Source organism: Dreissena polymorpha, chromosome 16 (assembly GCF_020536995.1).
Source record: "Dreissena polymorpha isolate Duluth1 chromosome 16, UMN_Dpol_1.0, whole genome shotgun sequence".
Taxonomy (NCBI): Eukaryota; Metazoa; Mollusca; class Bivalvia; order Myida; family Dreissenidae; genus Dreissena; species Dreissena polymorpha.
Genome location: NC_068370.1, coordinates 32,562,876 through 32,586,788, shown reverse-complemented (window position 1 = coordinate 32,586,788; position 23,913 = coordinate 32,562,876). Strand labels below are relative to the sequence as shown.

Genomic DNA, 23,913 nt, shown 5'->3' with positions numbered 1-23,913 from the left:
CTCTATTTGAACTGTCAAAACATGAAACGTGTGAGTATATACTGTGATTAAAACATTGTATGCAGTTAATATACTAATAAACAGTGATTGTGTTGTTTTTTATATTTTACATATTCATGTGCATATGGTATCGTTATGCAGGGAATTGTTGGCCTTGCTACAGGATATGAACAATTATAAGAACCATGCTGTAGTTTTGGCGCCTGCAGACGTCGAAAATCGATGATTTTCGGGAAGGTAATTTTACAGATAAATGCTAATAGAAGATCATCGAAATGTTCCATGTCCAAGCCAGCCGCCATATTTGTTCACCGCGTAACATAATTTCGTGACCCGGAAATAATTTTTACAAAGTGAAAGATTACTACAGAAAAGACTTGAATAAGTATACATACAATTAGAAAGCAACGATCAACACATTGGAATAAGTCGACATACAATTAGAAAAATACTATCGTAGTAGACTTCGAGCCCCTGTACTATTCACCCACAAAATAACTCGATGACACATCGTAATCAATACTGAGAAAAAATATCGAGTTAAAGTGACGCAATTTAACTTCAACGCGTCTTCGTCATAACTTTAAATTTTAGACAAACAGACAGACGAACGGACGGGTGGGCGAGCGGACGGACGGGTGGGCGAGCGGACGGACGGACGGACACACGGACGGACACACAAACAGATAGACAGAAAAACAGACGGACACACAAACATAGGCAAGACGGAAACAAATAATGACAACCGAGTGTTCCGAATTGAATTACACCAACTTACATCACAGCGAATGAAAAGGACATCATGTTAGATAAATCCGAAGGATAGAACAACAAACACACAGCATACCATGATAAACACACAACATACCACGACAAGCACACAGCAAACTATGACGAAAACACTGCATACCATTCAAACACACAGCATACCATGACAAGCACCTTGCATACCATGACAAAACACAGCATACCATCACAACAAACAGAATACCATCACATACACACCCATTAATATGGCAAGCCTACAGTATACTATTATAAACACATATCATTTGATTTAAACCCACTTCATTTCAATGAACCTCACAACATACTAACATTAACACATAGCTTGTCATGACAAACACACAAAAGACAATGGCAAACACACATCATATCATCACAAACACAGCATATCATCACAAACACACCGCATATCATCAAAAAAACACACATCGCACTATTATAAACACATAGTATGGAGCGTCTCGTCTGTCCCATTTTGACTAATGATATATCGGAAGTTTCATTGAAATTATTTAGGTTTAAATCATATGATATGTGTTTATAATAGTATGCTGTGTGCTTGCCATAGTATGCTGTGTGTTTGTGATAGTATGATGTGTGTTTGTGATGGTATGCTGTGTGTTTGTGATGATATGCTGTGCGTTTGTGGTGATATGATGTGTGTTTGCCATAGTCTGCTGTGTGGCTGTCATGGTATGTTGTGTGTTTATCATGGAAGGCTGTGTGTTTTACATGGTATGCTGTGTGTTTGTGATGGTATGCTCTGCGTTTCATTGAAATGATGTGGGTTTAGATCATATTATTTGTGCTTATAATAGTAGGTTGTGTGCTTGCCATAGTATGATGTGTGTGTGTGATGGTATGTTGTGTGTTTGTCATGGTATGCTGTGTTTTGTCATGGTATGCTGGGTTTTTGTCATGATGTGCTGTGTGTTTATCATGGAATTCTGTGTTTTCGTCATGGTATGCTGAGTGTTTGTCATGGTATACTGTATGTGTATCAGGGTATGCTGTGTGTTTGTTGTATTATCATGTGGGTTTATCTTACATGATTCCCTTTTAATGTGTTATGCTTCACAAAATATTGTGTTGCAAAAGAATGCGCGTTGCTTTAAGATCCACGTGAGTCAGTGAAAGTTTACGCCGCAATTGCGTGCAACTGATTTCGTTGATTAAGTCCGTTTTATAACTTGTCTACGACAAAGTGTGACAAAACGTCAAACATTATGTCTCGATTTTGACGACCAATCCAATATGATGATGGATGGTTATTGAAATCTTACCGATATGCATCTTAATTCAGATTGCATCTTCACGCCGAAGAAAATGTATTCTGTCTTACTGATTATTGAAATAATTGGTAAATGAATACATTTAATAAATCCTTGTATAATGTCAATAGCATATTTCAATTTACATCAAGGTTGACGAAAGATCAATAAGCAAGTCTAATCGCATACGAAGAGGACATTAGAAAATCCAAGACCAGGTCCACAAAAAACACATTCAACATAGTAACTTGTATGCATAGACTTTTAAACAATATTTTTTCACGTTTTATAAACATGGTTACGCGATCAATGTGAGATTGTTTGCGTACGTGCGTTAACAATTTGGTCAATGGCGGAAAAAATTGCAAAGCTATATTCAATTATACTTGTATTAGATACACAAGAAGATACATCAACTAGAAAACGTTTATCGTACACTTAGAAATTGGCAGTGTGTGTAATGATCTGTATTGTAATATGCAATTCACAATTCAAAATTTCTATTTAAAGCTACAATCCATAAATATGTCAAACAGATAAACTCTTTCAGAAAACAATGCTTGCACTAGTCCATATGGAAATACAATACAGTCACAATGAATTAGGTGGAAAAAAATAAGTATTTGCACTGTTTTCATTAAATAGTTTGTGTATCTATTATCTTTTTATTGTATTATCTTTTCACAATTTAGACCCTAATTGATATACGTGTTTATTCAGTACCTTTGATTCAGACATACGATATTATTTATTGATTAAGGCAATTAAAATTACCCATTACAGCTCTCAGCGAAAATTAACGTGCATACAATATTAAAAACAACGAAACTCTAGAAAATCTACTAGCTTCTTGCGTATTAAAATTGAATTTATTTGGGATTGGTAAACGGTTGCTTATAGTAGATCATAAACAATCATCTAGGGCAATTTTAAATTTGAAAATCATCTCCGTGGGGTGTTCGTCCCAGCATATCTTCTTGCCGTCGCACGATGTCATGATGTATTTGCCTCGGCTGTCCATCTTGACCCTGAGCGTGTGCGCGTGACCCTGGTCAGTGGTGGTATCGAAAACAATGGTCTTCCCGGTCCTCATAAGGTCAATTTCACTCTGCATGACGCTTATATAGTGACCATGCAGACCGGGGGGATTCTTCGTGGTTGGGGCGACCTGCCGTGAGAATTAAGATTTGGAAACATCGACATGCAAGATTTCAGCCATGTTTTTTCCCGATTGGGAAAAGTATCGGCACCGCCCCCATTTAGGAAAAATTAGCGCCCAACACCCTGTAATCGGGATGAATTAAACTCGAGTCGTGAAATCCTCAGATTGGACTTTACGGGTCTTTTTTATTGCTTAGTACTTATATGCAAAACCCCATCTAAATATTCTTTTACACGCTTAACGGCTTCAGTGATCATTATATTTGTTTAATGCAGATAACGTTCTTTTGAAACAATATTGACGAAGCTTTCATTCCGTTAAGGAATTTTTCTAATGGCAATGGGAATTTTGTTATTATTTCTCAATTAAAAAAGAGCCTTTAACGGGCACTCTATAACGAAGGAAAACATGCTTATTATACGTTAACAAGATTAGTATTGATGCAAAGCATCAAAGGGCGTCGGGAATTTCAGTGTAAAAGGCACTCAATGAAGTTACATGGAACCATTTTTTTTCTACTGTAAATATTAATATATTGGCCGATTATTTAAAACAAAATAGAAAAAGATACTGGTATAACAATTATCAATAATTTTGTGTTATAACTCCCAAATGACCAGAATTGATGATGTTATGTTATAACCCCCAAATAACCATTATCTATGATTTTGTGTTGTAACCCCCAAATAATTCATAGTTGATATTATTTACATTGGTTTCCTTTTTTACTGGCATCCGTGTGCAGTTTTCATTAATGAAACAGAACTGTGTAGGTTTTAAAAAATTATTGTCCCGATGTTTCTCATTTTTAATGAGGTACAAATGCTCATTGATATAAAGACACTGTAAGTTTGGAAGAATCTGATGAAAAATGTTGACATAATCACCTAACCAAGCAGTTTTTCACTTTCATTTTTAAATTCAAAGAGACATAATTCTGGACTTATGGTGCGATATTGCTTATATAGAGAGTTTGGGTTGGGTCCTCATTGATAAAAAAAAAACCTGTGCAAGTTTGGGAACAATCGGATAAAAATTTTGGACTTCGAACAACGATTTCAAAATTTCTCAAATTCTAAGGAAGATAACTATGGACGTAATTGTCGGATAATGCTAAAGGGTCCATACCACCTGGATAGTAATACGTGTCGCGCTCCGCGCTCTATATGTGGTTCTTTAAAAAAAAAAACTCCGAGGAGTGCTTTACTTTAGGGAAACGGGTTGCTGGGACACAGCTCCTCCTTGATAAGCGGCTGCTTCTTTTATCGCAACTCATTGTTACAATCAATAATACGTGTCGCGCTTCGCGCTCTAAATGTGGAAGGGATAGTACTTTGGGCCTATGATAGACAACAATAAAAATACATGGATAATAGATGTGCTGTTTGCATTTATTCGTTAATATAAAAACACGTGTATTTTTTATAAGATATTTAAGTGATGTAAGAAATTTTAATTAACGCTGTCACCACGCGGCATCCATTAATTTTAATAAAAATGTCCAATTGTAGTAAAAATGGATTTTACAATGTCTACATAAAATAAAGCTTTATTATATTTATTAACCTGACTGAAAAAAAAATTGTCAGCCGCCGAACTGTTCCGTTCGTGCCGGAACCCGGGATTGAACCGGGGGCCTTTAGATGATTGTTGCGTAAACAAATTCAGTCTAACGCTCTACCAACTGATCTATTTCGGCTGACATCATTTATGTACTGCTATTTGGTGAAAATGTGTATAGCGATCGTTATTGTATGTCTATTAATAAACTAATTCATTGTACGTTTTCGTACCACTACGCCTTCAAATAAACCTGCTTGCGCGATAGGTCGTCAAATATCGCACTACATTGATTCTCCACTAAATAAGCATATTAGAAAAACCACAAAATAAATATATTTTGATTATGTTTTGTTTTTATACAAAACCAGAAAGTTTCGCGTATTTGCCCAGTCCCTGTGATCTTTCCCCTGTGATCAGTTGAGGATCAGTAATTAATTAAAACAATTAGCTTTGCATTATTGGCAATAAATGTTGTAATAAATGTAATAGGCACAAATACAGTACTTATTTACAATAATTAACACAAAAAATCACCACTATGCAAGATATTCTTAAAACAAAAATAAATACATTGATCCGTAAAATAACTTTTCCTCCCATAAGCGAAAAAATTGCATTACATACTAGTCGCCGCTCTCCAGAGCGACGCCATTAATCTGACATGTTTGTCAGATCGTATCATATTTGTTAAACGATTTGAAGAAGTGCAATAGTTAGCGAAACATACATGGGCGTTTCTCGAATAAGTGTATAAAGAATTGCATGTTAACGTTACACATATATAATTTTGCAAAACTATATTTGTTAAACGAATTTATGAAGTGCAATAGTTAGCGAAACTAACACGGTCGTTTATCGAATGATTTTATAAAGAATTGCATTTAAACGTTACAAACGTATAGTTTTGCCAAACACGTTGATTAATCCTTATAGTTATTTTCTGTCTGAACGTCATTTCCTTTTGTCGAAGGCATTTTAAGCTGAACGACGTTAGTGTATCTGTCAGATAAATATAAAGTCGGTCCGCATTTAAAAAAATCGCCGTGGCTTCTTCATACACTAGGCACCATTTATAATAAGTCAGAATGACCGAAACTAATTTTTGTTACAGTACATCCTATCTTTACATAAATAAACATTTTTTATTAATTATTTACACAAGTTATTTTGTAAAAAAGAATATGACATCACATACTAGCATTAGCTTTTGTATAGTTTCAATAAGAAATACTCATATGAAGTCAATACACGTGGTTTTATGATATTGCGGTTTATATGCGTTTCCCGTGAAAAAGCTTCTTGAGTGTTCGGCAAAAAAACAGCAATAAATACCAGTATCCGGTGAACAGGCTGTTCCTTTTTAGCGTAGTCGTCAAGGTTGTCAACGGTCAACGGTGTCTCGTAGAAAAGTGAGCCGTGCGTCCCCATCCGCAGAACCATCTCCTGTTATGACATGGGAAAATATGGGAAACATGGGAAAAATTCAAGTCACCGTCTGAATAACCAATGCCGAGATGTATTCGAAATCATCTGCCTCTCATAAAGTATTTGGGCCGTGCTCTGTGAAAAGGGGATTTAATGCATGTGCATAAAGTATTGTCCCAGATTAACACGTGCAGTCTGCACAGGCTAATCAGGGGCATCACTGTTCACCTAAACTGGCATTTTTGCTAGTAAGATACTTCCTGTAAGCGAAAAAAATCACAAAAGCGGAAAGTGTCGTCGCTTATAAGCCCGGGCGGACTGCACATGCATTAAATCCCTTTTTCACAGAGCGCGGCCCATGTGTATGTAATTTAATAGTCCAAACGACCAATCTTTAAATATATCAAGCTATATTAAGGGGACTTGAACACATACATTCGTAATTTTACAAATACTCAGTGTGCACATTCTATTTTCGAATTTATGACAATTTTATCGAAACCATCAATTTACCAAACTATGAGCAAGTCCCTTTAACATCATGTAATAACAAAACAGTATTATAAACTACTTGCGGCCCCATTATATCAGACAACACGAGTATCGGTGGTTATCATTCATGCGGAAAAGGTGCTTTAAGTGTCAACCCATTGGTAGTTCTGAATGCTATACATCTGTGTACTTTTTATAGTTTTTCGTAAATAAGTGTTTTTAGCAATATAAACGACAACAACAGACTCATTCCAAAGTGTTTCATCGTTCGGATCTACCCATAATTTGATAGTGCTTAACTTCACTATTCAATTGGCATTCAAATGTCTATGCCCGAAATCATAACGCTTTTCATATCCTTCTTTAATTGTAACAAAACAAATACACGATGAACGCAAATGAATAGCAAATTTGAATAAAGGTCAAACAAACTTCAGTGTGCCAAATCTTTGTTAATCGATGTTTACAACTTGATCAGTTTAAAATTTCCAGTCGAAAACAATATTGTGAAAAATTATTTAATGTTTCGGTCAGGGTTTTAATACGACTAAGATAAATAAAACTTATTTTTTTCGGGAACACAAAAGATAATGATACGTTCCGATATTTATTTTCTTTAACTTTCCCTTGAATGTTTGTACTAGCCACTAGAAAAAGGTGAAGACACATTTTCAAACTGATAGTCGTATAAACCCATTTCAAGGACTCGTTTTGGACTTGTGGAGGTGATTTTTCATCTCAAACAATTACCATACATTACAATAAGTATAGATATATGAACCTTGCCCCGGGAAAACGGTTCTTAGAGCAAACTGTCGTCCAAGATAAGCCTGTGCAGTCAAAACAGGCTAATAAGAGACGACACTTTCCACGTCGAGTGGACTTTCGTTCAGAAGAGGTTTCGTTTACACAAAATTCCATAAAAGCTACAAGTGTCGTCCCTGATAAGCCTGTGCGGACTGCACAGCCTAGTCTGGGACGACACTTTAAGCACAAGAATTAAGCACAGTTTTCCCAGAACGAGGAGCATATACTTATTAAAAGAGATCAACCTTGAGTGCTTCCAGTTCCTTTCTCGTCTGCTCACCATCAGAATGAAATGGCATTATGGGATAGCGCGTGCGCACTTTACCGACGCCTTCTATTTCCGGAATGATTATTCTTGTACCGGAAGCCACAACCTTTCGGACATTGCCTTCTAGGTCCAGAACACCAACGGAACCTTAATTGACATCGAATATGGAACTTTTAATTTTATAAATGTTTTAAGTGTTTCTCGATGACTAATTCGGATGTATTTAAAGTTTTAATTTTGACAAATGCATCTTTACCCGTAATAGAAAAACTTAAACAATGTGTGATTGATTTTTTCATTCTCAAACTTTAGTTCAGCTGTCAATTTTGAGGATTGATATCTTACTTCACTAAATAAACGCTTACATGCATTCATCATTTCCTTGAAATATTTGTATAAATATGTAAAAGCTTAAAGTTACCTAAGACAGTGTCTGCTTTGCCTGGATCTACGGTCATGCTGTTTCCAAAAAGCTCCGAGGGCGTTCGGTAAAAGCTCTTTTCGTGAGTTCCGTTGAATGCTGTCTCCGGCGTAAATCCGCCAGTACGCTTCTTTCCGTCGGCGGAAAACTCGACGCTGCGGATTTCATCCTCTTTGAAGGAAGCTTCAGAAACAATTGCATCAAGTTAGCATTGTCTATTCATATGTTTCACAAGCAATATGGAAACCATTGCATAAATCTAGCTTTGTGTATCCATATGTTTCACAAGCAGACTTGAAAAAAATGCATAAAGTTAGCTTTGTCTATTTACTTGTTTCACAAGCAAAATGGAAACCATTGTATAAATCTAGCTTTCTTTGTTCTTATGTTTCACAAGCAATATGGAAACCATTGCGTAAAGCTTTGTCTATCCGTATTTTTCACAAGCCATATGAAAACAATTGCTTAAAGTTAGCTTTGTCTATTAATATTTTTCATAAGTTATGCGGAAACAATTGCATAAAGCTAGCTTTGTCTATTCATATGTTTGACAAGCAAACTATAAACAATTGCATAAAGGCTAGCTTTGTCTATTAATATGTTTCGCAGGCAAACTAGAAACAATTGCATAAAACTAGCTCTGCCTATTCATGTGTTTCACAAGAAATATGGAAACAATAGCATCAAGTTAGCTTTGTCTATTTATATGTTTTTACCAGCAATATGGAAACAATTGCAAAAATATGGGGGGGGGTTCTATTCATATGTTTCACAAGCAATATGGAAAACAATTGCATACACTTAGCTTCGTCTATTAATATGTTTCACAAGTTATGTGAAAACAATTGCATAAACCTTGCTTTGTCTATTCATATGTTTCACAAGCAATATGGAAACCATTGCATAACGCTAGCTATGTCTATTCGTATGTTGTTTCACAAGCAATATGGAAACACATGCATAAAGCTAGCTCTATCTATTCATATGTTGCACGATAATTTTTTTCTCAAATCTGTAAAAAAAACTCATTGATCACACATGTACGAGAGGCCAGAAAAAGATCAAACACAGCTTAGCTGTCAGGAAGAGAACAATAAATGCGTTGTGTGCTGGTGTGTGTGGAAAGACTCTTCCATATCGCTTAAAATCTATTGATATGCCTCAAAGATTTATTATCTCGGTTCTTAAGTTGTTGTGGTAATTAACCAATGACAGATGTTTAATTTAAACAAAATACTAATTATGTAAATTGTATTCTTCATTTAAAACACAGCGGCATTAATTTAAAAAATAACATAGTACTACACATTAATGCATAAACTCTATCTATAATGCCCTCTGGCGGGGTGCAGAAACTTGGCAAATGGAGGGCTTGAACGGGATAAATCGTGTATTAACAATGCGATTCACGTGCCGTTCAAGCCCTGTTATGCGTTTTTCATATCCATAATCTGGTCCACGCGCAGTTACTTCCCTTCTCCAGCCTTCGACTACTTTCCAAGCATAAATGGGGAACTGAATAAGCACAAGTTTCTTCATGCATGCAGGGATAATGACTATTTCAATCCTCTTTTCAAGTTATATAATCTGCACTCTCTTGACAACAGCTTTATTTTATCGGCAACGTCAATGAAATAAGGGTTATTTACTCAACACTTTCAAAAGACTATGCTGTAAATGTAAGTGTTGATGTACCATCAACGTTCCTGCTGTAAATTCAAAAATAATTCCTCATTTTTTACTTTGCGCGGCTGCATTTTAACCTTGCATTAATCCACTGTTTAAACACATTTTTAATCGAAAACTGCCTATCCGAAGGTAAAGCCTCGTCATTTAGGATGATGACCGAGTGAGGCATATGTAAAACACAACCATGAACTGTATTGAAATACTAGTAATCGAATTATTTTGTCGATGTCGAATGAACAAAACATATTGTTTTCAATGTTATTTAAAATTATTTTGGTATGTGTGATTTGTTTATGCAATAATAGAGATAATACACATTTTCTCGGACATGATCATCTGCGGGCGCTCTCAAAATCCGTTCCTGCCCTCGTGCTGCGCACTCGGGCAGGAACGGATTTGTCGAGCGCCCGCAGATGATCATGCCCTCGAAAACGTGTATTATCTCTATATTCATAATCGTATTGTTCCGTTATTTCTAAAACAATGCCTGTAGGTACGGCCAATATGACTAAGATTGCAACTGGAAGCTAAAATGAACAGTTTATGCCACGTACCCACATGACGTATATTGTACGGATTCCAAGACAGCAGCGGCGTCATGTAGATAAGCTCGAGAGGAATGGCCCACGTGTAACGGGCGGACTTTCTCGTGCACTCGGTTTTCTTTCTAACGATTTTGCAGATCTCCATTGACATGGGAGCAATTTTTTCGCTTGTTGTCTGCAAACAAATTAGAACGATGAAGTTTCTTTTTAACACACTATTGAATCTCGCAACTTTAACGGTAAAGTTAATTGTAACATATTATTTGAGTAATACACAAAACATTTCGAGCTCTGAACGTATTTCATTATTTAGATATTGTTTGTTTTATTACAAATTAAAAACATTTGATCAAAGTAGTTTAAATTGCAGACGTGAAAGGGCATTTGTTGCTGTGCAATATTGTTCCCGGTAATAGCATCACTGCTACAAAGGTAAGACGCAGATCCCAAGAACTATTTCGTTCTCGCAACCGTTGTTTTTGTTGGAAATAACGATAATGATCGAAATCAACAGAGCGTTTGTTTAGCCATTAGCATAAGCTCGCAATATAAGCATAAGCGTTTTCTTGTTTGTTTCTTTAATGTTGCATGCATGTCGTTGTAGAAATAATAATAACAAAACAGTAACACAAAATATGAGCATCGCTGAACACGAGGCTTAATGCAGGTGCTTAAAGTGTCCTCTCAGATAAGCCTGTGTCTAGAGTGGACTTTCTTTTAGTAGGGATTTTCAATTTTTCGACAAATTCCAAAAAAGCAGACAGTGTCGTCGTTGATTTGACTATTCGGATTGCGCGGACTAATCTGGGACAAAACTTAAAGCGTAAGCATTAAACACATTTTCACAGAACACGCACGATTCATATATATAATATTATCACCTGGGCAGCAAACAGGTTTAGGTCAGAGTAACCGCGGTGGTTGACACTGTTACCGGAAGCATCTTTGCCCTTCATCCTATAGGCTCTTGAAACAAAAAAGATTGAGTTGTTCCACGGGTAAACATTTGCACAAGTTCTAAGAACAACTTACTAATAAATAGTAATAATATGATTAGACCTAAGATACAATGAGATTGAGGACGCCGTGGCGTAGTGGATAGGGTGCCCTATTAGCGATCGGGGGGTCACGGGTTCGATCCTCACTTTAGATCAGCCCCATAGACACTAAGTACTGGTTCTGCCCAGGAAACGGGCTTCAGAGCACTTCAATAAGCCGTATGCTTTACATGCAATGGAGCTAACATAAATATGTTTAAACTAATATTATCACAGACAAATGATCGTTTAAATAAAACCATAAAAACTTTAAATAATAAACAGGTAAATGGTTTTCCAAACATCAACACATTATGTGAAACACAGTGAAAATCTAGCCACGCATTGTGTAGATCTTAGTATCAGTTCCAAGTTGTCTATTAATGGATATGACACAGCATGAAAGCAAACAACAAACGCAATATAAGCACATATGAATAATACTAAACACCACATTTGTAGGTCAGTTCAAAGCTTGTGTTATATATTAACACATGTTCCTTTAAAGAGCGCTTAAATCTCACGTTTTGCGCAAATATGTTCATTCAACTACCGTTAACGCATTGACATTAAATGCAGCTATTAAATGAGTACCTGTTATAGTGAGCGGTATTGAGCTCCAGCAGAGCATTGACTTTCGTGTTGTAGTGATACAGGGTGTCTCCTGAGCCATCATCCAGTAGTTGAGCACCGTAGTTATCTTTCCCTGGTATCTGATACATCAGATCGTCAAGTACACCCCAGTCGTAGGCTCTGAAATTGTATTGTACTTGTATTGTACTTGTACTATGCTGTAATGTTGTGTTTAAGTATGTGCTGTGATAGTCTGTGCTTTGCTTGACTTTGCTTTCATAGGCTGTGTTAGGCTGTATTGTGATTATCTTTGCTGTGCTAGTATGTGCTGTTCTAGTCTATGTTGTGATAGTCTGTATTGTGCTAGGCTGTTTTGTGTGTGTCCGTGCTGTGCTTGTATGTGCTGTGCTAGGCTGTGTTGTGCTTATATGTGTTGTGCAAGTATGTTTTGTGTTTGTCTGTGTTTTGCTAGTCTATGTTGTGCTAGTTTGTGATGTGCTAAGATGCGTTGTGCTAGACTGTGTTGTGCTAGTATGTGTTATAATTGTCTGTGTTGTGCTGGTCTATGTTGTGCAAGGCTGAGTATGGCTTTGTTTTGATAGTCAGTGTTGTGATATCTAAGTGGTGAAAGTATATTTTGTCATAGTATATGTTGAGATATTCTGTGTTGTGGTAGTCTGTGTTGTTCTAATCTTTGTTGTGCAAGTCTGTGCTGTGCAAATCTGAATTGTGCTCTAGTCTGTGATGTGTTGTGCTATCATTTGATGTGTTGTTTGAGTATTTGCTGTATTGTTCTAGTCTGTGCTGTGTTGTGATAGTTTCTGCTGTGTTTTCCTAGTATGTGTTATATTGTTCTAGTGTTTGCTTTATTGTGCAAGTCTGTGTTATGTTGTTTTAGTCTGTGCTGTATTGTTCTAGTCTTTGTTGTATTGCTCTAGTCGGTGCTGTGTTGTTCTATACTTTTTCGTATTGTGCCAATCTGTGCTGTATTGTTCTAGTATTTGCTGTATTGTGCTAGTCTGTGCTGTATTGTTATAGTATTTGCTGTATTGTTCTAGTCCTTGCTGTATTGTTCTAGTCTTTGCTGCATTGTGCTAGTCGGTGCTGTGTTATTCTAGTCTACGCTGTATTGTTCTAGTCTTTGCTGTATAGTGCTTGACTGTACTATGCTGTGCAGTAAGTGCTGTTGCGTGATAGTCTGTGCTCTGCTTTGCTAGTCTGTGCTTTGTTGTGCTAGCCTGTGCTGTATTGTTTTAGCACGTGGTGTGTTATGCTATTCTGTGCTGTTTTGTGCTGGTATGTGCTGTGTTGTGCTAGTCTGTGTCGTGCTAGTCTGCGTTGTTCTAGTTGGTGTTAGGCTTGACTCTGTTGTGTTGTGCTAGTAAGAACTGTGTTGTGCTAGTCTGTGCTCTGTTTTGCAAGTGTGTTCTTCGTTGTGCTAGCCTGTGCTGTATTGTTCTCGTATGTGATGTGTTGTGATAGTATATGCTGTGTTTTTCTAGGCTGTGCTGTGTTGTGCAAGTCTGTGTTATGCTAATCTGTGTTGTGTTGTAAGTTACTGTGATGTGTTATGCTTGTCTGTGATGTCTTGTGTGAATCTGTGCTATGTTGTGTGAGTCTGTGTTGTGCTGTTCTAGTCTATGTTGTGTGGTGCTAGTCTGTGCCGTATTGTGCTAGTCTTTGCTGTGTTTTGCTAGTATGTGATGTAATGTGCTAGTCTGTGCTGTGTTGTGTGAATCTGTGAGGTGTGTTGTGTGAGGTTTGTTGTGTTGTGCTAGTCCGTGCCGTGTTGTTCTAGGCTTTGCTGATGTGTGCTTGTCTTTGCTGTGTTGTGTAAGTCTGTAAAAGACTGTGGTGTGCTAGAATGTGTTCTAAATTCGGTTATGTGCTGAGCTTTGCTCTGCTATGCTGTAATGTGCTTAACTGCCAATGCCGGTTTGGCAACACTTCCTTTATTGGTTTTTCATTGTATTGAATTGCAATATTATATAATTGTTTTATTTTATATGTTTTGAGTTGCAAATTTAAAATTGAACAAATTGTAAATCAAATATCATGCGGTTCAATCCATATTCTTTTCAACTCAAAGTTGATGTCCCGTTACATTAACTTAATGTAGGTTGCGGGACAATAGGGCAATGCTTTGCAGTTATTTATAATTATTTCATAACCTTTGCAGCTATTTCTTATCCTTTATTAACTTCATATTCACGGTGCTGAACTCACCGTGGCTGAATGTTGGTAGGGTTGGTGGGAACTTCACTAAGTATTTGATATCTCGCCATGCGGGTCTCCTGTATCTGAGCGGGCGTCAGCTTATTTCGCATCCTGAAATAAGAATACTCTTCAGCTCCATTGTTTGTTGTTGTTTTTGTTGTTGGTGTGGTTTTTGTGTGTATTTTTGGTAGTTGTTTTTGGAGAGGGGGGGGGGGGGGGGGGGGTAAATTTACATAGTTTTTTAAAAATACTCGGAAACGAATAAAATTTTAAATAACTAATAAAGAAGTGAACAGAATTTGTATATTTATAAAACAAGCATGCCGCCCGAATCTCGTCTAACATTTATTACAATGGCACACTATTTCAATAACTATGGTACGTTTTTTTAATCTTTAGATGGTCTTTACTCACAATTGAATGTCGTCTAAATGGATTTTGTATATGGGTATTAAGGCTTGCTTGGCCAATGTCGGCTCGGGTACTACTTAAATGTACCCCGGGCACTCTTTAGTATACTTAAATGTACCCCGGGCACGGAAAATATACTGAAACGTAGCCGGAAATTCTAACTCTAAATTTGTCGTTGTTGGCTTTTTTTTCAAATTAATTACGTTAATATATATGTCAATATCCTGCACAATGGCCTCAAGTTAAGTAGTACCCGTGCCGACAATGACCAATCGAGCGTTACTGTGTGACACAGCAAAAGCAAGGCATAATGCAGTTCACTAATCCCAACAAAAACACTACGGTATACTACAACTGGTGTTCCCAAGATGTTGCGGTCAAACTAAAGCATTTACATTTGGTTTTAAGAAGATCTGAATGTCACTCTTTGTCCGGAGACAATCACATTACACTCGAGTGTAAATTCAAATTAATCTTGCATTATCATTATGTTATATAGGTAATGCATACGTGGCATAATTCAGAGAAATTGTCAAGAAAAAAAAATCATTATTTGAAAAAATACTCAAATTCAAATAAACAAATCATTGTATACCAAGTTGTCCTAATTCAACCAAAATAAAGCAAAATTAATTACACATAATTAACGCGAGTGCTCGTGACGGTCTGATTAACACGTAAAACATCATACAACATATTCGTTCCTGCTAAAAATCCAGCCTCATAAAATTTATATTTCATTATTTCTTAAATAAATCGCACGTAGAGGTATGCTAATACGGCGGCATAGAGGTGACATTCACTCCTCTTGTTTTAATTGCACTCGTCTTTTTTCTATCTCGTTGCCTCGACTTAGTAACTCGAGGCCACGACTTTCTAACTAACTGGCCACGAGTTAACTATGCCATGGTATGATGTGTGTTCGTCATGGTATACTAATTGTGTGTTGTTCTATCCCGCTGGTTCATCGAACATTATGTCATTTTGTTTCGCTATGATGTTAGTTGGCTGGCATTATTTTGATTCGGAACACTCGGTTCTTGTCACAGATTACATGAATTGTGAGTCTTGGTTTGACGTAACCATAAGATCTTTGACAAGATTTGAGTGTTGTGAGTGGAGTGTTTCATATCATGTCATTGACGCTTATGGTGTCATGTTAAGAAAAGGTTGATATGTCTGTTCAGATGAAAATATTTTTGCAAAAAGGAGCGTTAGCGTTGCAGTGGGATTACTGATTACGATACGCATATTGATGTTAAATTTATATGAAATTTCAATACAACGCATGAAGTATATTTCGCCAATATGAACATGAAACCGACTTTAATACTATACTGTTGTAATACCAATAACATAGAATACCGCTATGGTGAATGAACTAATTTTCGGGTGTCGGGTTAAATAGGTACATATACCAGAATTCACACAAAAGTTCTGTTACGTTGTCATTTTTCTCGTGCAACACAACACTAAGACTGAATAAAAGGCACAACCGTAGCATGCAATTAATGTGCACAAGTGCACAAGTGTCATGGGAAGGTTTGCGAGCTGAATATTCCTGTATTTACCTTTTTGACAGGTCATCGACAAACGCAATGGCGCTCAGGGGCAAATCGCTTTGCAACGGGTGACATAGAATCCTGAAAACATATGCCGCTATCAGTACTGTTCTGGTATATACAGGGCGTGATAAATAGTATTCTCAAACAAAAGCAGTGGTTGGAAAATAATTTCTGTACTAATGTAATACTGTCAGAAGGAATTATTACGTACTAATATATAATATAATAATATTGCAGTGATATTAATATTAGTAATTGTTCATTTTCAAACCGACTTTGCCCTCGATTGTGTTATATTGTAGTTCAAATGTGCATAATATATTGTTAGTTGGTTCATACAAATGCCGTTATTACATAAGTTCAGTTACCGATTGCGTTTTCCGCTGCCTATTGTATCTTAACCCATTTATGCCTAGTGGACTCACCCATCCTTCTAAATTGGATCAATTTATTTTCAAAATTATGGATGTCTAGTATGTTTATTTCTATATTTAGAATATTTCTCACAGGAATTCCTTTAAGCAAACAGCGCAGACCCTGATGAGGTCATCTGGGTCTACGCTGTTTGCCAAGGCCTTTTTCCAGACGCTAGGCATAAATGGGTTAATATATACGTAAAAATATATATATCCCTTTTAACGCAATATTCTTTTGCTTATTTTTAGGTCTAACTTACGTTACACTCAATTGAACTTAAACAGCTGTTCCTTAAATAATTTATACTTACTTGAGCTCCACGTATCTATTCCAGTGGGCGCTTTGAATATTCAACCTCTTTCGAGTTGTTCCACTGAGCGTACATGGCTGTAACATTGACCACTACTACGTACTCATGGCTCCACTTTGCGCATACAGCTGTTCTTTTGACCATTACTACGTATTTGTAGTTCCACTGCGCGTACACAGCTGTTTCATTGGCCACGACTTCTTAATTGTATCTCAGTTGAACTAACACAGCTGTTCAATCGTCCATAACAAAAATCTTGTTTCTCCATCTAGTTATATAACGCTGTTCCACTGACAACTACTTTTAACTTGTAATTCCACTGAACTAACACAGCTGTCCAAATGCCCACGTCTACTTACTTGTAGCTCCATCTTGCGTATATCGCCGTTCCACTGGGCACTTCTTCTGACTTGTAACTCTACTGAACTAATACAGCTGTTTCATCGTCCAGTACCTCTTACTTGTAACTCTACCAAACTTACACAGATGTTTTATTGTCCAATACTACTAACGTGTAGTTCAATTGAGCGTATACAGCTGTTCAAATGTCCACTACTACTTACTTGTATGTCCATTGAACGTATACAGCTGTTCGATTGTTTACTAATACATATGTGCAGTTCCATTGTGCGTATACAGCTTTTCAATTGTTCATTACTACTTAATTTTAGTTACATTGAGCTTATACAGCTGTTCCATTGCCCACTACTACTTACTTGTAGTTACATCAGGCGTATACAGCTGTTCCATTGTCCACTTCTAGTTAGTGTTGTTCCAGTGAGCGTATACAGTTGATCAATTGCCCACTACTACCTACTTTTAGATTCATTGAGCTTATACTGATGTTCCATTGTCCACTACTACTTACTCGTAGTAACATCAGGCGTATACAGCTTTTCGATTGTCCACTAGTAGTTATTGTTGTTCCAGTGAGCGTATACAGCTGATCAATTGTCCACTACTACCTACTTGTAGTTCCATTGAGCGTATACAGCTGATCCATTTTCCACTACTACTTACGTGTAGTTCCATTGAGCGTATACAGCTGTTCGATTGTCCAATACCAGTTACTTGTAACTCCACTGAGCGTACATAGCAGATCCACGGTCCACTTCTACTTACTTGTAGTTCCATTGAGCGTACACAGCTCTTTGATTGTCCACTACTACTTACTTGTAGTTCCATTGAGCGTATACAGCCGTTCCATTGGCCACATTCATAATCGTGGTGGGGAGGTAAGCAAAATTCTCTTCTACGTCTTTTCCACCGGTGTAGGACGTAAATCGAATCTGTAACCAAGGCAACGAAGGAAATCAGCTAATGTTAACAGCCTCGAACAAATAAATGGTATATACGGTTCCAGGGGTGTGATTTTTCCGCGGATTTCCGCGGACCGAGTTGTCCGGGGCTCATTTCCGCGATTCGCGTAAATTCTAAATATGGGGGAAGGGGTACGAACAAATCCGCGGGCATATTTTATAAGCGGCCCGAAAAAATCCGCGGCCCGCGAAACATCTGCGCATATTTCACTATAAGATTCTGCCTAAGCATTTTTCGTTAAAATCGGTTTTTTAAAATATGTTATATATTTGCGCTGATTCGTTTGCAAATGGCGCCTGTGTGAAGCGGAAATGAAGATTATTGAACGAATGAATCTCACAAAATCTCGGAGATTGATAAACTATTGAAAAAAAAATGTAAATGGAAAAGGGAAGAAACAAAAGTATATATAAATGAGTAATTGAAAACTACTTTCTACATGGGTACGGAAGATCGACTGTCTTGGTAAGGCTAAAGTCATATTCCATGTGTCATGATGTGAAAAACTCTTGACCTATGGATCCCGTGGTAAATTGTCATAAGTTGATCAGTGTTGCATTGATGACCTTCATTTCGAATGTAAAGACATTGCGCTCAAACGAAAGATTGGCAATATCGTTCACAGGGATCGGAACACACATTGATTTTTATCACAATTAATACTAGTGACTTTGAATATTATTTTAAATATGAATTTCAAAAGATTTTAATTCATCCATCTTGTTAATAAGTTAAATATGATGTTGATTTAAATGTCTGTTTAAGGTTTGTCACTGTGAAATGTCTTCCTCTCAGGCTTCACCTCAATCACACCCCTGAAACCAGAGCAGAGTTTGTCGTTTTGTGATGTGATTCCAACCCTTCGAGCGTTCTCGAGATAATTGCAAAATACACCAAAGATTGATTTTACCAAGGAAACGGACTCGGGAGTGTCTGGAGAAGCACTGGTCTGTTAATACAATAAATTTCAATAAAAGCATCCGCTTATTCCTTACGAAGGCTTTTGAAAGGCAAGCATTGGTCGTGCTTTCAAGTGTAAAAACTAGAATTCATCTTTTGCAAAATATGTCGGATATAAATCCAAAATCTTCAACGATATTTTAAAATTGAAGTATGAAAAAAACTTTATTTATCCAAATGCTCACAGTTCAATATAAAAAAAGAAAAGGGTCATTTGTTTCGATTAACATCGCCAAGCAAATCAGAGAAGCAAGATTGTTTTTGGTAAAGATTTTACGAGGTTAAAAAGAGATGGGAATTTCGTCAACACATTTTAAGCTTCCATAATTTGATCGTCCATATACTAATCCATGGACATGTGTATTTACTTTATCATAATTCGGACACAAGTTCTGGGGAATATCATGTTAATTTTATTTTGCATGTTAAAAAGTGTATACAATATTCCATTTTGTGTAACTATCTGACCTTTTCCTGGAGGTCAAACCAGCTGGAGGCGTCGATGAAATGCCTGTCGCTGAAAAACGGTTCCTCGAGCTTATCTGTGTTGGTCGTCCAGGCGCCTTCCAGGTAGCAGAGTACCGGTTTAAAGTACTTACGGTAGTCCCGCTCCGTGTAGTTCTGATTCTTGAACGCTAGAAACATTGTCAAATACAAAGTGAAACATCGGTTGGAACTGTAAGATTTGTGCGTGGTTTTGCGAAGGGTGTGTGTTGGGGGGGGGGGGGGGGGGGGGGGGGCTGGTACATGACCGTGTTTTTGAATTGACAATATACAAATACATTGTATTGCCCAAGGTAATAACATAGAGAATACATGGTGACGAAGTGGAGATAGTGTATATGGTGAGGAGTAGAAAATGAAAAAGGGCAAACTTTAGCGGGCCCATTTAATTGCTAAATCAGAGTCCTGATTCATGGCATCTAGCGTGTTTTTTTTATCTATCCCGTTTCTTTTTCTATTGATTTACATTTTGAAAGCTATTAAACAGTCAAAACAAGCATACAATAATATGTTTACGACGAGTTTCCAACCTTATTATTGCATATTAACCTCTGTATTTGGTTTTAAAACAGCAAGTTATGCAAATAATTTCTCAGGACATCGTTTCATTCATATTAAACAACTACAAACGCCAAATTCTGAGTCGATTGTGAACCGGCGATGAGCGTTAACTGACCTTTGAACCAGAGTTTCATTTCAGCAATCTGCTCTTCAACTGTGGCTTTACTAAGAACCGGCGGCGGAACTTCCGGGAACGGGATATCAACCTGGGCGTTGTATGTGTTATTAGACGCCGGCATCGCAAGGCGGTAGTCGTTGTGACGTGTCCGGAATTCAACGCCGTTAATCACGGCGTTCAGCTCGCCCATTCCGATGGTTCTGTGAACGACAGCGGTCATACATTTTTATACAGTAATGGCCACCTTAATGTAAGTGTTATATTGTCTCTCGTTCTATTTAAAAACAGCCTGTATTAGTCATTAGTGTCTTGCAGAATCCCTAATTGATACATTAGACTGAAACTAGTCAACTCAGAGAATGTGCCTTTAGTTGCAATACAATTGACCATTTCAAGTACACATTATGTACTCTTTATTAATATAAAGTGGTCTCAACTTTTCAAATACATTACTAAGGACTTTTTCAGAAACAAAATAAATAACAACAGTTTTTCGAAAATCAAGATATGTATGTGAAGTGTTACAAGGACTTGTTCACAATTTGGAACAATTACAGTTTTCCAAAAAAAATGTCATAGATTCAAAAAGAATAGATACATTACACACACAAAAACTACTTTTGACTAAGAGAAACGCTAAAAATATCAGTTATTCTGTGGAAAATAATCAATAATATGTAAAAATAGGTAAAATAAAATAAGTATCTAACGCTATCCATCGATATTTAGAAAACTGCCTTTATTGCTAACATGTCGTTAAAAAGAAGCGTTCAATTTCAAACGCCTGAATGGTCAAAGACTGCGAGTCAGAGTTTATTTGAGGTCCCGAGTGTATATCCCGATGAAGAATTTTTTTTGTTAATGTTATATTTTTTAGAGTCTTCATATCTAAAATTATTTTAATGATATTTGTTAACGTTAAGAAAATCTGTGAACAAGTCGCTTTAATTTCACTACTTATGTGAAACATCGCATGTTTCCATTACGTAGAGGAAAAGGTGTCCGCATAGCGACCGGGAGTTCACGGGAACGATCCCCACTGTGGGACCGTTCTTTAGACCTCCACCAAGTACTGAGTCTACACAGAAAACGGACTCGAGATTGTTTCAACAGGCATTAGGCTTTCGCTGCAACCGAGCTTAAATAAAAATGTTTAGACTAAACATCGCATGTTGCGCATCAGACCTTGTGTTACTGGAGTGCTCGTGGATCCCAGCCACACTGCCACTTGCATGGTCTGCGGTCTGGTAGATCCGGTCGCCATTTTGAAGATTTCGAATCTGCAAATGGTAAAGTATACACAAAATGGTATGACATGAACTCGGCGTAATGTATTTGCGTCAAGTTTCGTCCAAGGATAGCCTATGCAGTCCGCACTTGGCGGCATTTTCTGCCTAATCTGGATTTAAGCTACGAAGTGCTAAAAGAGTACCAGTAACAGCTTAAAGTGTCGTCACGGATTAGCCTGTGCGGAGTGCTCATGCTAATCTGGGACGGCACTCTACGCACGTGAATTAAGGTGAGTTTACAGAGAGAGAGGCTGATAAACAAGTATATAGCCAATGTGTTGCTTCGGAAAGCCGCAATGTAATTCCTATTTAAAATACCAACAAAGAACATATTTAATAAGCTCCATCGATAAAACACATCACGAACAGTAATTATGATTCCGTGTATAAATGTGTCGATATAAGAGGTTACGATAGAGTGGGTATACATGTAGTGTCCGGGTTCGACCACACTGTGGGAGCGGTATTAAGATCTCCCCTAAAGATACCAATAAAAATGACTCTATAAGCATCAGGCTGGAATATGCAATCAATCTTGAATGAATACGTTTAAACTAATGTAACAACGGTATTAAGACATAACCTGGTTTCGATAGTATCAATAAAAAGTTACAGTTTACTAAATATGTATACCCTCTAAAAAATGAAACGTCATTTATTTGAAGACACAATTCTCTGTATGGGCACTTGTCATGACTTTATTTTTGTATATTTCTGTGTGCACGCGGTAGCGAAAACATGGTTGTATACTACAAATCACTGTTTTGTTTTTAGGTTGGAGACTTCATTTGACTTGTTTGCTTGAAACCCTAATCAACTGGAGAGAAGCCGGTAAAAAATGGTCATAAAAAATTGACCGTCGATTCGCGTTGAGTTCTTTCTTACATATCACATTTCCTATCTATTGTATTTCTTAATGCGAGATTATACGATCTGTATGTGTTAAATTATGACACAAAATAGAAAAGAAAAAATATACATTGAAGACGAATTTCATAATATGCAGCAAAATAAAATTAGCGCCCGAGCCGATTGTGACGAAGATAATTTGTACGTATTTTCCTACAATAACCGAAGCATTCGTCTTTTTATTAGGATCGTAGTTAGTGTTCGTGTGTCGCATGAATAGATATAGTTGCAGTAAATTAAAATGATCCGTAAAACAAAATCGTGCCTTTTGTCGTATGAACGAATCTGCGCTTAAACTAAATTTAGATTCACATCGTTCATGCATGATATACATGATGGCGAATTCGACTGTATAGACATTTCCGATTTCAGAATTAAATATCTGGCTTATTCGCATTTTTCGACACAAATTCTTCTGAAATTTTATTTGTAATTTATATTGAAATATATGTATATTTTTTTACACATTTTATATAAATAAATAAATATTTGACAATATCGTATAATCTCGCTTTATATCGATTCAGCTTGGTATTTTCTGCAAGAAAATATATGGTTATGAGGACCTCTACGCGAAAAAATGTGACTTTATTTTTTGTAAAAGTTGCTTTTACATTGAATATGTTTAAGAAATCTTTTAGTATAGTATCACCTAGACAGTGTGACAGCGGTTTAACAACATTACTTGTTTCAGACCGAAACGGTTTTACGACATTACCTGTTTCAGACCGGAACGGTTTTACGACATTACCTGTTTCAGACTGGAACGGTTTTACGACATTACCTGTTTCAGACCGGAACGTTTGACGACATTACCTGTTTCAGACCGGAACCGCCATCGGACCGGATGCGTTCCTCGACAAACGTCTGCTGCATCATCACCTGGCGGGCAAGATCACTAAAACTCCTCTGCATGAAGAGAAGCTCATTCGTCAGAAGGTCGAGTTTAGCCGCAAGGACTTGAAAAATATATAATACCATATTTCATCTCCAGATATTTATTTGATGCAATTCAGGCAAAAAAATAAGTAAAAAAATAAACTGTCTTATGAATGTGTACTACTTACAACATCACGTCGTGGTGCAAATTAAATCACAGCAATCCTTTGAATTTAATCTGGTTATAGTTTTCGAGATCTGGAGATGTTTTTCTGTAATATTTCTCTCCATAGTGCGACATAATGTGTGTGCCGAAATACGTCAGATTTCCAGATCAAGAGTTGTTTCATTACTTGATTGTAGGGATGGGAACGAATACTGGAAACGATATTCGAATATTCGTTTGTCATTATT

General features: G+C 36.9%; 1 protein-coding gene across 1 annotated transcript; it reads right to left on the bottom strand.

Annotated features, from left to right (window-relative positions):
- Positions 1 to 2,399: 2,399 nt before the first annotated feature.
- LOC127862540 (uncharacterized) lies at positions 2,400 to 23,576 on the bottom strand. The gene is made up of 14 exons (XM_052401703.1): positions 23,437 to 23,576; positions 21,608 to 21,702; positions 20,420 to 20,622; positions 19,708 to 19,874; positions 18,133 to 18,248; positions 16,239 to 16,310; positions 14,266 to 14,367; positions 12,061 to 12,219; positions 11,311 to 11,395; positions 10,439 to 10,604; positions 8,196 to 8,378; positions 7,752 to 7,921; positions 6,115 to 6,225; positions 2,400 to 3,225 (listed from the first exon to the last, which is right to left on the bottom strand). Exons 1-14 carry the CDS (start codon positions 23,533 to 23,535, stop codon positions 2,962 to 2,964), a joined length of 1,992 nt encoding a protein of 663 aa, XP_052257663.1. The 5' UTR covers positions 23,536 to 23,576; the 3' UTR covers positions 2,400 to 2,961.
- Between the last annotated feature and the right edge of the window lie 337 nt (positions 23,577 to 23,913).

Excerpts from the sequence above, each read along its gene's own strand:
- LOC127862540 (XM_052401703.1), bottom strand. The coding sequence starts at position 23,535 with ATGCAGAGGAGTTTTAGTGATCTTGCCCGCCAGGTGATGATGCAGCAG. Across the intron at positions 20,623-21,607 it reads GAGCACTCCAGTAACACAAG|AACCATCGGAATGGGCGAGC; the intron begins GTCTGATGCGCA and ends TGTCGTTCACAG. Across the intron at positions 7,922-8,195 it reads CAAAGCAGACACTGTCTTAG|GTTCCGTTGGTGTTCTGGAC; the intron begins GTAACTTTAAGC and ends ATGTCAATTAAG.